Here is a 12767-nt window from a genome sequence, read left to right on the forward strand (position 1 = left end):
ATTAACCTGACATTATTGCTTATCACACCAAGGATGAGGCTGAGCAAAGCCAAGCAACACATTAACATATTTTCACCTAATTCTCTATGAAAGTTGGCTTGATTCTACAAATGAGAGATAATGATTTAAAATTAACTCTGGTCAAACAAGTCTACTAAACCATTATTTGAAGGGAAGGGAAGAGAAACAAATAAACTCAGTCCTTAACTCAGGCTTATTCCAGCTTCATATTACTACTCCTTGTTCAACCTTCTGCTCCAGCACAATTAACTTCTGATCATCTCTTTTGCTGCTCAGCATACAAGTGTAGGGGCAAGAAATATCTCCAAGATACATTTGGAAAAGAACACTGTGCCTGGTGGCCCTGAAGAACCGGTTCCATCTCTAACTGCCACTGATGTCAATGATCTAAATCAAAGATAGACCCACTGAAGCTAAATGAAACTTAAGTGACTCACAGCCAAGCCAGTCTCACTTTTACTGGACTGAATCCAAAGAGATAATCATTCAAAAATGAAATATTCTGCAAATTCTCTCTGAACTAAACTGTGCGTTTCTGAAACAAATCTATTTGAAATTGTATTTGACTTGGACAGACTTATTCAAGCAGACTGTCTTTTACAGTGGTAATCTTGGCAAAAATATTCATTTTAACAGAGATAGTATAAGCAGAAATATTTGGTTTAAAATAATAGAAAAATATGCTCATCTAGTGGTTTTTTGTTTTTGTTTTGAGAGAGAGAGAGAGAGAGAGAGCGCGCTAGGCAGAATGATTCTACAGTATAAGGCTAATGAAGACAGAAACTGTGCCTGTAACAATATTAAGTTTATTTTCTCTAGTGATACGAAGAAGTGAGCAATCTGTCACTAATACACTAAGTGAAATTACTTGTCTTGTTGGAATTCCTGCTGACAGTCAGTCACTCACAGCATTGACCTGAAAATCTACCTGCTGACAAACAAATTGCAGTGTCAAACTTTGAAAAGGTAAGAAGCTGGTTTTAATTTTGATTGGTCTTACTTGAATCTTTTATGCAGTCTTCCCATCTCTTTTTCCACCTTCTCCCCAAACCCCAATTCTTTACTGGATTGCAAATAAAAATAAAGGAAACCCCTGTTTAGCATTTGTGTGGGGAAATTATTATTGCTGGCTGCATCAGAGAAATGTTATGTCAGATAAAACTGTTAAAGTGTGTCTAAGCAACATTAAGAGTGGCAGGCCCGCCAGTGACTGACTGGGTGAGTGAACACATTACCCAGACAGCATTGTAGGAATTAATTTTCTTCAATAAAGTGATTTTTAAGGCTCATATATTTCACAATCTAAACATATGTCAGTGTTTCATAAACAAAATAAATGGATTAAAATAAAACATTACCAATATGCTGACACATGGAGATACTTTAATTAGGAATACTTAAGCTGTGTGATATCTAACTGCTGTATTTGCTGTAGCGGAGTGTGTCCCATTTCACAAAGCCACAAACAGGTATAACCCATTTACACAATGAAGGACTGAGGCCAAACCAAATTGCATTTTCTCTAGGATAGCCTATTGCATAGCATTAACCCCAATAAAAACAGCTTTAAGCTTGCAGCAATATACAGGAAATGCCTAAAGAGACACGGCTCATATACCAACTTTTTCACGGGGGGGGGGCGGTGGGAGGAGGAACAAATAAGTCACTGAGATGCTGGTTCTTGAGAATAATATTTCTTCATAAAAGGCTACATTTAATGCCTTAGCTATTTAAAGGCCATATTTACATGACTGTCACATTACAGCGGCCCTCTCTCCTGCACATTCTTCTCTACTTACTTTAAGGGCCTGCACGAAAATAGCTGAGGAAAGCAAATGTCAACCCTGTCCTGAAATTTATATGTGTGAGAGAATTAGAATAAGTAGAAATGTAATATATTGTTTACTGTACCGAGTGCCCTCTGTTCTCTAAAGGTCAAAAGCATTGCAACCTTAGAGTTACAGTTTCTGATTGTTCCCAGGGTTAAATACATTATCAAAATTAATGGTTCAAACCCTCAACCTTCAGATATATGAGTATTCTTGCCTCCATCTGCCAAACTGTTCAACTAAAAATAGCATTCTTTGGCCTTCATACCGCTAATATTGTACCCCTGAGGCAGGCACTGCAATGCTTCAGCAATACTTTGGATCTGCACCCTGCGGTATAACAAAAGGTCGTTACTCTGTGCACAGCGAAGAGCAGAGAAGAGCAAGACAATAAAGGAGCAGGCTGCACAGGGTTTTGTGGCGGTTGTTGTTTAATTTCATTGATGATAAAAACTTTCAGCGTACAGCTGCAACCACAGCTAAGAGTTGCCAAGGCTCATTAATGTTATACGTGATAAACTTTGAAGGACAAATTACTCAGGAAGCATAAGGGAAAAAGGAGAAGCCATAGGTTGGCTTGCTCTTTCACCCTCCCCTCTAAAGAGCATTTTGTTTAGGACAAATCCCGTTAACATAATTGCATCTTTTCTTTTCCTTCTCTCCCCCCAACCCCCGCCTTATATAAATGTATACACATCCACATCATTGCTTCCTTTTTGTTTTGCTTTGAGGGATAGAAGAAGAAATGACACAAAGCTCTCAAAAAAGATACAATGCAGCTCAGCCTTTCTAAGCCAAGCGGCATACATTGATGATTTTTCTAATACCGTTCTTTAAAATCCTCTTTAAAAGTTGGGTAACTTTTATCTAACTTGCACATGAACTTTATCAAACTAAGGATTTCAAGTGAGGATGTTTTACTAGAAAGGGGTGGGATATTGTATTATTGCACTGGGTATATAACTGATCCTTTTCACCATATACTAGTATGCATTAATTAGTTAATTCAAACACTGATGGGAGGAAGAGACAGTGTGTCAGAATGAGCCCCATCTGGTTACTCAACACTGAAAGTAGTCACAGGATTGTTAGAGTTTTATCCCTTTATTACTAATTCAAGTTTAATGTTTATTCTTTTTCCAAATCCCTTTCCTTTTAAGGATTGAATGTCTGCACTTTTGGAAGTCCTGGTCTTGTGAGAGTAGTAAAATAATCAAAAGGATCACTATGAGAAAGACAGGTACATTGGACTCATATAATTTTCTGTTCTGTCTTTAATCCCATATATTTAAAATGGATAATCACAAACTAATTTTCTCCACAGCTGTTGGTTCTGAGAAGCAAAATGGACGAAAGCCTTTAAAAGAGTCACTCTTCTGCTGTCTTGAATGGCTCGCAGATTAGACAATAGCTCTCTTTGTGACTATTTTAATTAGGAATTGTACTTAATAGAATTCAGTATACTGCCATCCAGAACATGATCTAGATCATACAATATTCTGGACAACTCAGTTAATGAAATTGATGAATTACAACTCCCAGGATAGCTCACCATGGCCATGCTTCCTAGAGCACCTGCTTGCAGATAATAGTTTTCTAATTACTTAGTGGACCACACATTTCTCTTCTTTAGGATATATGGCAAAAGATTGCTTAACTTTAGACTCTGAAAAAGCTTAGGCTTTCCAGATACTTTGGATTACAGTTCACCACCCCTTGCCATTGGATATAATGAAACTTCTCGGAGCTGTAAACCACAATATCTGGAAAGCACCAAGTTGTCTACCATGCTCAAGGACATCGTTATGTGTGCTAGAGGATGCTCTGTGTTAGTAATGCCTTTTGGCTCACTGTAACTCATATAGTTTTGAAAGACCTGTAGCTGTTAGGAAGAGTTCCATAAGCAATCTTAGCAATTTCTTCATAAAGAATAACCGTGATTGGGCCTGTGTGTTGCTTCAATTCTTCTTAGACATAGCCTCACGATATGTGCTATGCAATCCCTATTGGGGAAGTAGAGTCTTTCAAATGAAGAAAATAAGATATGATCAGCAGTTCCAGTTTAGCAAGTCTTTGACAGTGTATCTCACAGAAATAGCTCTGGATTAAGAATCATTTTAGGAACAGGTTCAGCTAAGAGTTAGGTTTTGATGCCTAAGAATTGTTCTTACAACTCAAGAGCAAGGATTCTCTAATCAAACTGAGACATCCAGGTAGCCATTATAGATACTGTATATAAGCAAAAGTTGCCAGACTGAAATTAGGCTTTTCTTAGACAAAGTTTAAATCTTACACAAGTCCTAGGCTCTGAAAAGGAACAAGGTAATGTATAATTCATAATCTATATTATTAGTAGCAAAATATGGTTTTGTTCATCTTTTAAGAGCCCTCACAATCACAAAAGAGTGATATCCCAGTAGAAAACAGCAGCCCTCCCTTTGTAGAGGGAATTCCAGGAAAATGTATCATGATCTCTTGCCCTTAGCTGCTATAAAATCTCAGCCTCCTCAGAAAGAAAAGGAAGAAAGATGCAAACAACTTTGGAAGGTGGGGGGAGAACTGAACAAGGAAATACCCTTTTTATATAGACCTAAAACATACAACAGGATACCCATTTCATTATTTGTTGCTATCCTCAAAAATTTCCAATTGAAAGTGGTAGATCAAGCATCCAAATGTAGCTAGGGAACCGTTGTGCAAAAAACAGGTGGAACCTTCAGTCATTCTCTCCTAGTCCCAAAATGTTCAACAACCACCATACATGATCCCATCAGAAACAGAACTGACTTATAATAGGAAGCCTGTAAACTGTTTTTTTCTCAGTTTCTCTTATCTCTAGTCTTAAATTCAAATGCCCCTTTTCTCTGGCAGGTTTGGATGTTTACATGAAAATGTTTAAACTTAACTGCATCCATTTTTCCTTGACATTCTTGTAATTATTTTCTGATATTTGTATTCTTGATTATATTTTTCCTTACTATATGGATTTTGGAATCATTTCTAAAAGTGGAAAACTATACATTACAAATGCTGCTTCTCTTTTATTTCCTAGATTCCATCCGAAGTACAATATTAGGTAATTCTGCACTAAAAATGGTAGCTGAGCCCATTTCTCCTTATCACTAATCAGGATCTTAAAAAAAATTCTGAAACCACTAAGACTGCCCTTTTTATTGTGATATAAAGTATTCTGTAACCCAACAAAAGCTGACAATTAAGTAAATCTATTTGCTGTACTGCAGCAATTTTGCCACTACCAAACTACTACTACTATAATTTTGGTTGATAACAGTTACAAGAGGCATTAGCTACATCATTTAAATAACCAAGAGGTAAACCTCTAATGTGATTGCTAAACACACCCACTTTATAAGCTTTTGACTGCTACTTCATTATTTGACACTATTGTGCCTTTTCTTGGGGAATATTAAAAGGCTATATAATAAATTGGAATATAAATCATTTTCACACAACATTTAGTTCCCCCTATGACAAAAATAAATAAATGACCTAGCAAGGGACCAAACTCAGACTCCTGATGGCTGCTGGCATCCAACCAACTTAACGCATGGAAAGACTGAGATTCCATAAATACAGAAGCTGCAAGTGTGCAGTTTAGGAAACAGTCATCACAAAGCCCCAAAGAAGGAGAAATAGACATTTTTCAGAACCCACTATGAGGAGCAAAAGCTAAACAGGCTACATCTGGAAAAAGCTTAAGAGAAATAAAATGTTCTGAACCTAGCTTCCAATAAGAGCTACTTGCTTCTCCCATCCTCTCTCTACACACACACAAAACACAATCCAGCACAACTTAAGTACCTCTGAAACACCTTTCAGTAAAAGAAAAGAGTTAAATGACTGCTTAATTCTCCCACCGAATCAATGGGCTTAAAAGTGCTTAAACCATAGACTGGCTTGTGCTGGAAATTATTAAGGTAATTGATAAAAATACAAAGTTGGCTGCATTTCCCAGCATCAACCTTGACACATGCTGATCTGTTTGCAGCATATTTAGTACATAAGGTGTTAATCCTTCTGGGGCCGTGCTTAAAAAATTACTTAACATTCAAGCCATTACTTAGCATACAGCTGGTTAGCAGTTTTCCACTAAAGTACTGGCTTTGAGCCCACATATTTTAATTCTGGCACATACCTGGAGCTGTAAAGGGCTGAGTCCAGAAGCAGCAGCAGCTGCCATTGTTGATGGAATGAACTGCACAGGATAGTTATCACCTGTCAAGGAGAACAATGCACACAGGTTCAGACAATGAGCAGAGAATAGCAGTGTGCAAGTACCAACAGAGCCTGAGCTCCAGAACACCGCTTTAAGCCTAAACATCTGCAAAAACAAAAGGGGATTGCTGGGCACAGACTTGCACCTCTACCTTGGAAGTTCTGCTCAGCAGATTGCTAGTAGGCAAACTGGCAAAACATAAAATGCAGTGCTGAGACCCAAGCATGCTCACACTTATTAAAGATCACATAGCAGCATTGAAAAATAATTGCGTGTTCAGAAATTTTTCAAACGATCCGTGACACAAAGAAATGCACAAAGGCCCAGTCTTGCAGATTATGAGCATCACTCCATTTGAAACTTCTTTGGCTGCACTTATTTGGACTAACAGATCAGTAAGAGGACGTTGCTTGATTTCAATAAATTATTATGCTCAGCAGTATATTCTTCTAAGGAATATTACTTAGATCTTTTCAGCGTAGTTCTCCCATTTTCCTGGTATGCATGAGGCAATGTAGCACAGATTGGCAATTTTTTCAGGCGCTGGGCATTATGGCATAATTTTGTGTGATGGTGCCAGGGTTCTTCCCACCAAATATATATATATATATATATAATAATTTTAAAAAGTATCTATAGATCCCATGTGCTGTTAACAGAGGATAATGCTTCATGGCTGACCACTACTTTAAGTATACCTCTGTGATCAAGCTTGACATATTATTAATCCATTTTGTGATGTTTATGTTTAAAGGCAAAATATGTTCATGCTTAAAAGCAGAATATCTAAAATTTAAGTGATACTTGGAAATGATGCATTCAAGAATATAGTGAATCCTGGATTGTAAATAGGATAAAGATCTCATTTTCTCCATATTCAACTTGGAGTCATCACACAGAAAATCAAGTAACAAGGAACACATTTCATATTATGGGATCATCACTATTATGGATTTGAGTAAAATTTCAGAACTCACATGACTGTGAGCAAAGTTTCCCTCAAACAGATCTCCACCTTGATTTTCTTCACTTCCTACCTCTGACTTCTGACCAGTCACTCTTCTTCCACAAGCCAAACCCTCTTATCTTGGAAACCAGAAGAAGCAGGTCACCTCTCAATACACCAAACATCGTTTTTCAGCTGACCAAATTGCTGCCTCTGCCTCTCCTCTCGGAAAAAGGGCACTGTTCTGGGTTTTGCCTTGGGGCAAGCCAAGAGAGGATTACCTATCGTGGTCCCTCATATCGATTAAAGATATCGCTGCAAGCCAGGGAAACTCTTAACTCTGTTAATATAGGCATTCTAACTGGACTGTAAGATTTGCTCACATTGCTATCCTCTGCTCCACACTTCCCAAACTTTCCTCTGTTGTCAACTGCAATGCTGATTGTCCCATTCTCACTTTTTTTTTTAGACTTTTTTTAACCAGCCTTTATTATTTTCATAACTAACTCAAGGTAGCAAACATACCTAATACTCTTTACTCCTCCTATTTTCCCCACAACAACAACCCTGTGAGGTGAGTTGGGCTGAGAGAGACATTATTATAGAGTCTCACATTATTAGAAAGCTGGTTGTATGTTAAATATAGGGATCATTATTTATCCCCCATTATTTTAGTTTTTGGTAGTGCTGTAATTTCATATTATTATTATACAGTTGCTCCTAAAATAAGAAATGTCTAATATAGGAGGTTTCGGCCTGTGTGAATGGGATTACGTAATGTATGTTCACATTATAACTACATTCTGCAGCACTTCAGCATCCTAGTTTGAAGCTGAAAGTAGAAATCAGGGTGGGGAGTAAGCAGAAGTGGAACCTGAAATATACATTTTTAAAGTGATTGATACATTGCACAATAATCATGCTTTAACGATGCTTTCTTATTTAAAGCCAGTGTTACAAACTATCTCCAGGCTATATTTTAATAAGCTATTCCTCTACCATTTTTTTAAAGTTTTATAATAATGTACTTGTTTTGCATACACTTTTCCACATTACACACAGAATTAATCACATAGGTGTGGTGTAGAAGATTTAAGATAATGCAATCTGGGAATGGTGAGTTCCCCTGTGCACATATACATTTAGTTCTCCACCCCAGCTCAATTCTCAAGTATACAATCAATTCCCAAAAGCAATAAAGCAGTAAAGAAAAAACTTTCTCTTCAGCTTACCATCCAAAGAGCAGCCACTCTTCAGACAAGCTCAGTGTAAATGTTAAGTTGCTTTCACTTTTCAAACAAATGGTGAGGTTCTAATCCACAAGGTCTCTCTGCATCATATCCATAATACCTCATCAGATCATTGAGCACAGTATGGGCTTGTACACAGTCCACTAACAATTGGCTTCTGATTGCCTATGGAGCACTGCTACAATGCTTTCCTAACCTACATTGTGCTGGTGTCCTATGGAGTTTATAACATTCATAAAATCTAATCTTATTCCTCCTTTTCTATAAGGTTGATTTTTGTCTGCAGTAGGTTTAAAACAAACAGAAACCCCCCCACTAAACTAAATTGTTTCTTCATGGTATAAAACTCTTGTCTTTTTATGGTTAGATAATTTGGCTTATCTTCTTTGAAAACTAAATATTTTTTGAATATAAAGCATACTCATCAAAAGTTAAATAATGTTTCTCTGGCAATAAGCATTTAGAAAAAGAAACTGTCGTGAAAATATTGATTTAATGTTGCTTTAAACGGAAAAACAATAAGCATTTAAATATACGCAGGGAGTGCATTACCAAACATTTCCAAGGCAATCTTTCTTTAAATATAATGAATAATTCATTTGCATTCCATGCCATAACCCCCTCCACTGTTTCCCTTTTTTTTTTTTTTTTTTTTGGTAAATTCAATATTAGTTGCTTTATTTGTATTAATATGTACTAAAGCATTTCCTATCTTGCATGTGTGTGTGTGTATATATATAACTTCTCCCTCTTGGCACTCCTTTTTCACAGCTGTCATGCTTCCAGGTTTGAAGTAGCTTGAGATATGGGTGTGTGAGAGTGTATGTTATTAGGGTCTCTGCCACCGCTGACAGTGTTCTTTGGGTCACCTGCTATAGCTTTCCTTATGCTGATGGAAACTTAATTTCATTACTCCGTGTGTCTTCCACTCCTCCCCAACCTTTTAATCAGAAAGTTATCCTTTCTAGGATTAAATCTGAGTATTCTAAAATGAGCAGTATATGGTTAATATAATCCTACTGCATTGTATAATAGCATTATCCGGAGAACAAAGCAGGACACTTCATACCAATGGAATGTTTTGCTGACAATAGTAAAACTGGAGCAAGCACATGTTCTTGGAGGAAGGTGAGGAAGGGGCTAACAACAAGGAAGGGGGAGAAAGTTAAAAAACAGAAGTTGCATATTTTCCATTATAATTTTCTGAGCAAAAAAAATGGATCCAGGAGTTTCTTAGTAGCTATCTTAGCAATCTATCACTCAACATGTTGTAGCAATTTTTTTTTCAAATTTGTTTTTGGATTTGGAATGCTTGCGTGAGGATCTTATTCTTCTTTAATTTTATAAAGGCAGACAAAACAAGTCAGAACAAGTTGATTGTAGGTATCGGTGTATGCTAGCTTGATTAGTGGGAGAATGGTTCAAGGAAGACAAAAAAACCCCCCACCCTTCATTCTTTGTTTTGCAAACTAGCCTTCTAAGCTTATCTGTTGATTATATTGGTTCTTTTATTGTTTTTATAGTCATTGGTAACTCTAAGATACAAAATGATGTATCAACTTCTGTTTTACTTGTCAATATGCACGATACTTATTAAAAAGGTGTAGGCAGCCAATGCTTTCAATACTTCGATCTGAATTCCAAATAAAGCAAGGTTTCCTTGTTTTGAACATTAAAGTTGTTCTGTACATTATGAATCTTCCACAGTCTGAAATAGTAGAAAATCCATATGCAGTTCATAACTTTCAAGTACAGGCTTCAGAAGGTACATACTTCCATAGTTTACCCACACTATCATCTACAGACTATCTCTTAAAAATCTCAACTGAATTGTGTTGTTAGGGTACAATCCTAATATTTTCTAAGCCATTTCAAGGCAGATGAAGATACATTACTGCAAAGACAGTCCTAGGCTAATCAAGCCTGTCTGTGTGTTTCATAGGTAGTTTGCATAAAATTCAGTTTGCTCAAATTAAGTCCTGTAGAAAGCAACAGAAGTTTGCACATTTGACCCAGACTGTCATTTGAGACTACAAAGAACTCTTAACTCCTTTAACAGCTCCTTTTGTTAATAGGATATAACAAAAACTTCTAGCTAAAAAGAAAGGCTAATTGGGCATTGCTATCAGAAACGGTAGCATGAAGTAATTTGCCTACAGCCCATTCAATATAATTTAGTAAGGTTACAATTTATGTATGTAATTTTAGTGGAGTGGAGCCTTATCTATGGATTCTCATCATGATCAATTTTTGATGGGTTACTGAAAGAGATTTAAAAGGAATCCTGTGCCATGAATATTCATTGGGTTCAAATCCCAAATCATCCTCCTAGAGTTTTTGAGACTTTCAAAGATGCTTAAAATTTAGAGATGGGGTCATATTGGAATGAAGTCTTGATTTTTTTAAAAAATAGATCTTACAACTGTGTAAGCTAAATCCATAACACTCTCTCCATATTGCAGATGGGGAAAACTGATAGACAAATTTAGTTGGTCTCTAAAGTAAACTTTATATGACTATTCTAGGTGGGAATTGCAGCAAAAAAGGTTCTGTCTTTTAGGATCAACCATCAATAGTAAAAGAACAAACAGTCAATACACCAAAGATTAGCACTTGGTAAAGTAGTGATGAAGACCTTGGAAAAATTGCTCAGATACCATGATGGGCCTATACCTACAAAGATCAGAATAGTGCAGGCAATAGACATTTTATGGAAATGAAAGTTGGGCTTTGAATAAGCTGGATAGGAAGAGTATTTTGAAATTTGGTGTTGGAGAAAACTCCTCAGAATACCATGAACAGCCAAGGAAACAAACAAATGAATCATCAAACAAATCAACCCAGAATTCTCACTCAAGACACAAATTATCACTCTCAAATTATTGTGCTTCGGGCATATTATGTGAACACCTAGCCATCTTTTTCTGATGCTAGGAAAGATGGAAGGATAGAGAAGAGGAGGAAGACCAGCAGCAAGGTGCATAGACTCAGTTATAGTGGTCATGGATGCACTGTTGGAAGAACTGAAGGACCAGGTTAGGGACCGAATATCATGAAGAAAATCTAAGTGGTTGCTAAGAGTCAATATCAATTCTATATTTTAAAATGTTACATTTTATTTTATTCAATCAATGTATGTATAAATAAATAATGCAATCTGACCATAGGTTATTATCTTGCTGTGAGGTATTTACTATATATATTATATCACACATTATTATCACATCATAGCACAATAGGGCTAGGTTGGTAGGAAAACCACCTAGATCATATAGCTTCTGTCTTCCTTTTTAAGACCATTTAGGATTACTGTGCTGACTGATATTTGAATCAGGGATTTTCTAGCATACCAGTCACTTACAATTAGATCAGCTCTCATATTTTATACACATAACATGATGCCTACACTTCACTAAATTAACAGTAAACTGTCATGGATTAGCATTGACCAAAGAGGTCATACCATTCACTTTACAGCTTTTACTATGCTATAAAAGAGTCACATTATCCAATAAGCAATAGCTTGATTTGCTCAGATAAATGTTGGCTTTGTAGCAGCTGTACTATATGTATCTCATTTAAATAAGACCTCTCTATCAGCAAGTCCTTGGAAAACTGTCAAATGCACATGGATCAAAAGATACAACAGTAATTTAAGTTACACAATAACTTAACATTTTAATTAATACAATATATGCTGTAAATACACAAATTGATTTATGAGGCCCAGATTTTTCAATTAGCAATTGCTATGTTGAAAACTATATTATATCATACTGGGATAACTTTCAAAATCTGTTCTCACTTACATGATTGATATTTATTATCTTGGGATTCCAAAATATATTTTATCTGTCTCATATAAGGGGACGGGATGGACACATTTGATCCCAAATATCTCTGAATTTAAATAAAGGATTGTATAGCAGTTTTTGAGACATGGAACACTATTAACTAACAAAACCACCACGTTTTTCAACTTTTAACTTTACAACTCCGAAAAATCCAACCTTCAAGGAAACACTAGGAGTTGTATCCTTTACATATGTGGAGATTTGATTTGATTTGTGATTGGAGCATTTAGTTTGTAAGCAAAGTATTGGGATTAATTACTTGACTCATGCAGATAAGTAATATAACATCAAATGCTATGTTGGTATTTACAGATAAAACTGAGTTATCCAAACCATTACAATTATTTGACTTTATTAATTAATTAATATGGAACCCTTTCTAGATATACTATCAATTGGTATAAATTTAAATCAAGGCTTTGTGAACTATTACATTGTCAAAACAAAACTTCTCTGGATAGTTTCAATAATGCTTGATGGCAATAATCTGTCCTGGACTCTGAATGCTTAGTGATGCATCTCAGATGATGAAACTGAACTGAAATATGTTGCTATTTGAAATAACAACAAATTTGAATATATGGCCTCATTAAGTATCTGGCATAAAATTAATACTATAAACTCAGTGTT

General features: G+C 36.1%; 1 protein-coding gene across 16 annotated transcripts in view; it reads right to left on the bottom strand.

Annotated features, from left to right (window-relative positions):
* The window catches only part of SOX6 (SRY-box transcription factor 6), a 469019-nt gene that overhangs the window by 99093 nt on the left and 357159 nt on the right, over positions 1-12767 (bottom strand). For all 16 annotated transcript variants that reach the window (XM_088145996.1, XM_088145997.1, XM_025162930.2 and 13 more), the window contains one exon: positions 6007-6086. In XM_088145996.1, the coding sequence (XP_088002122.1) occupies positions 6007-6086 (80 nt within the window). The remainder of the gene's footprint in view (positions 1-6006; positions 6087-12767) is intronic.

This window comes from Python bivittatus, unplaced genomic scaffold (assembly GCF_059951505.1).
Source record: "Python bivittatus isolate LINGU-HERP-01145 unplaced genomic scaffold, Pbiv_v1 ctg000480_np1212, whole genome shotgun sequence".
NCBI lineage: Eukaryota > Metazoa > Chordata > Lepidosauria > Squamata > Pythonidae > Python > Python bivittatus.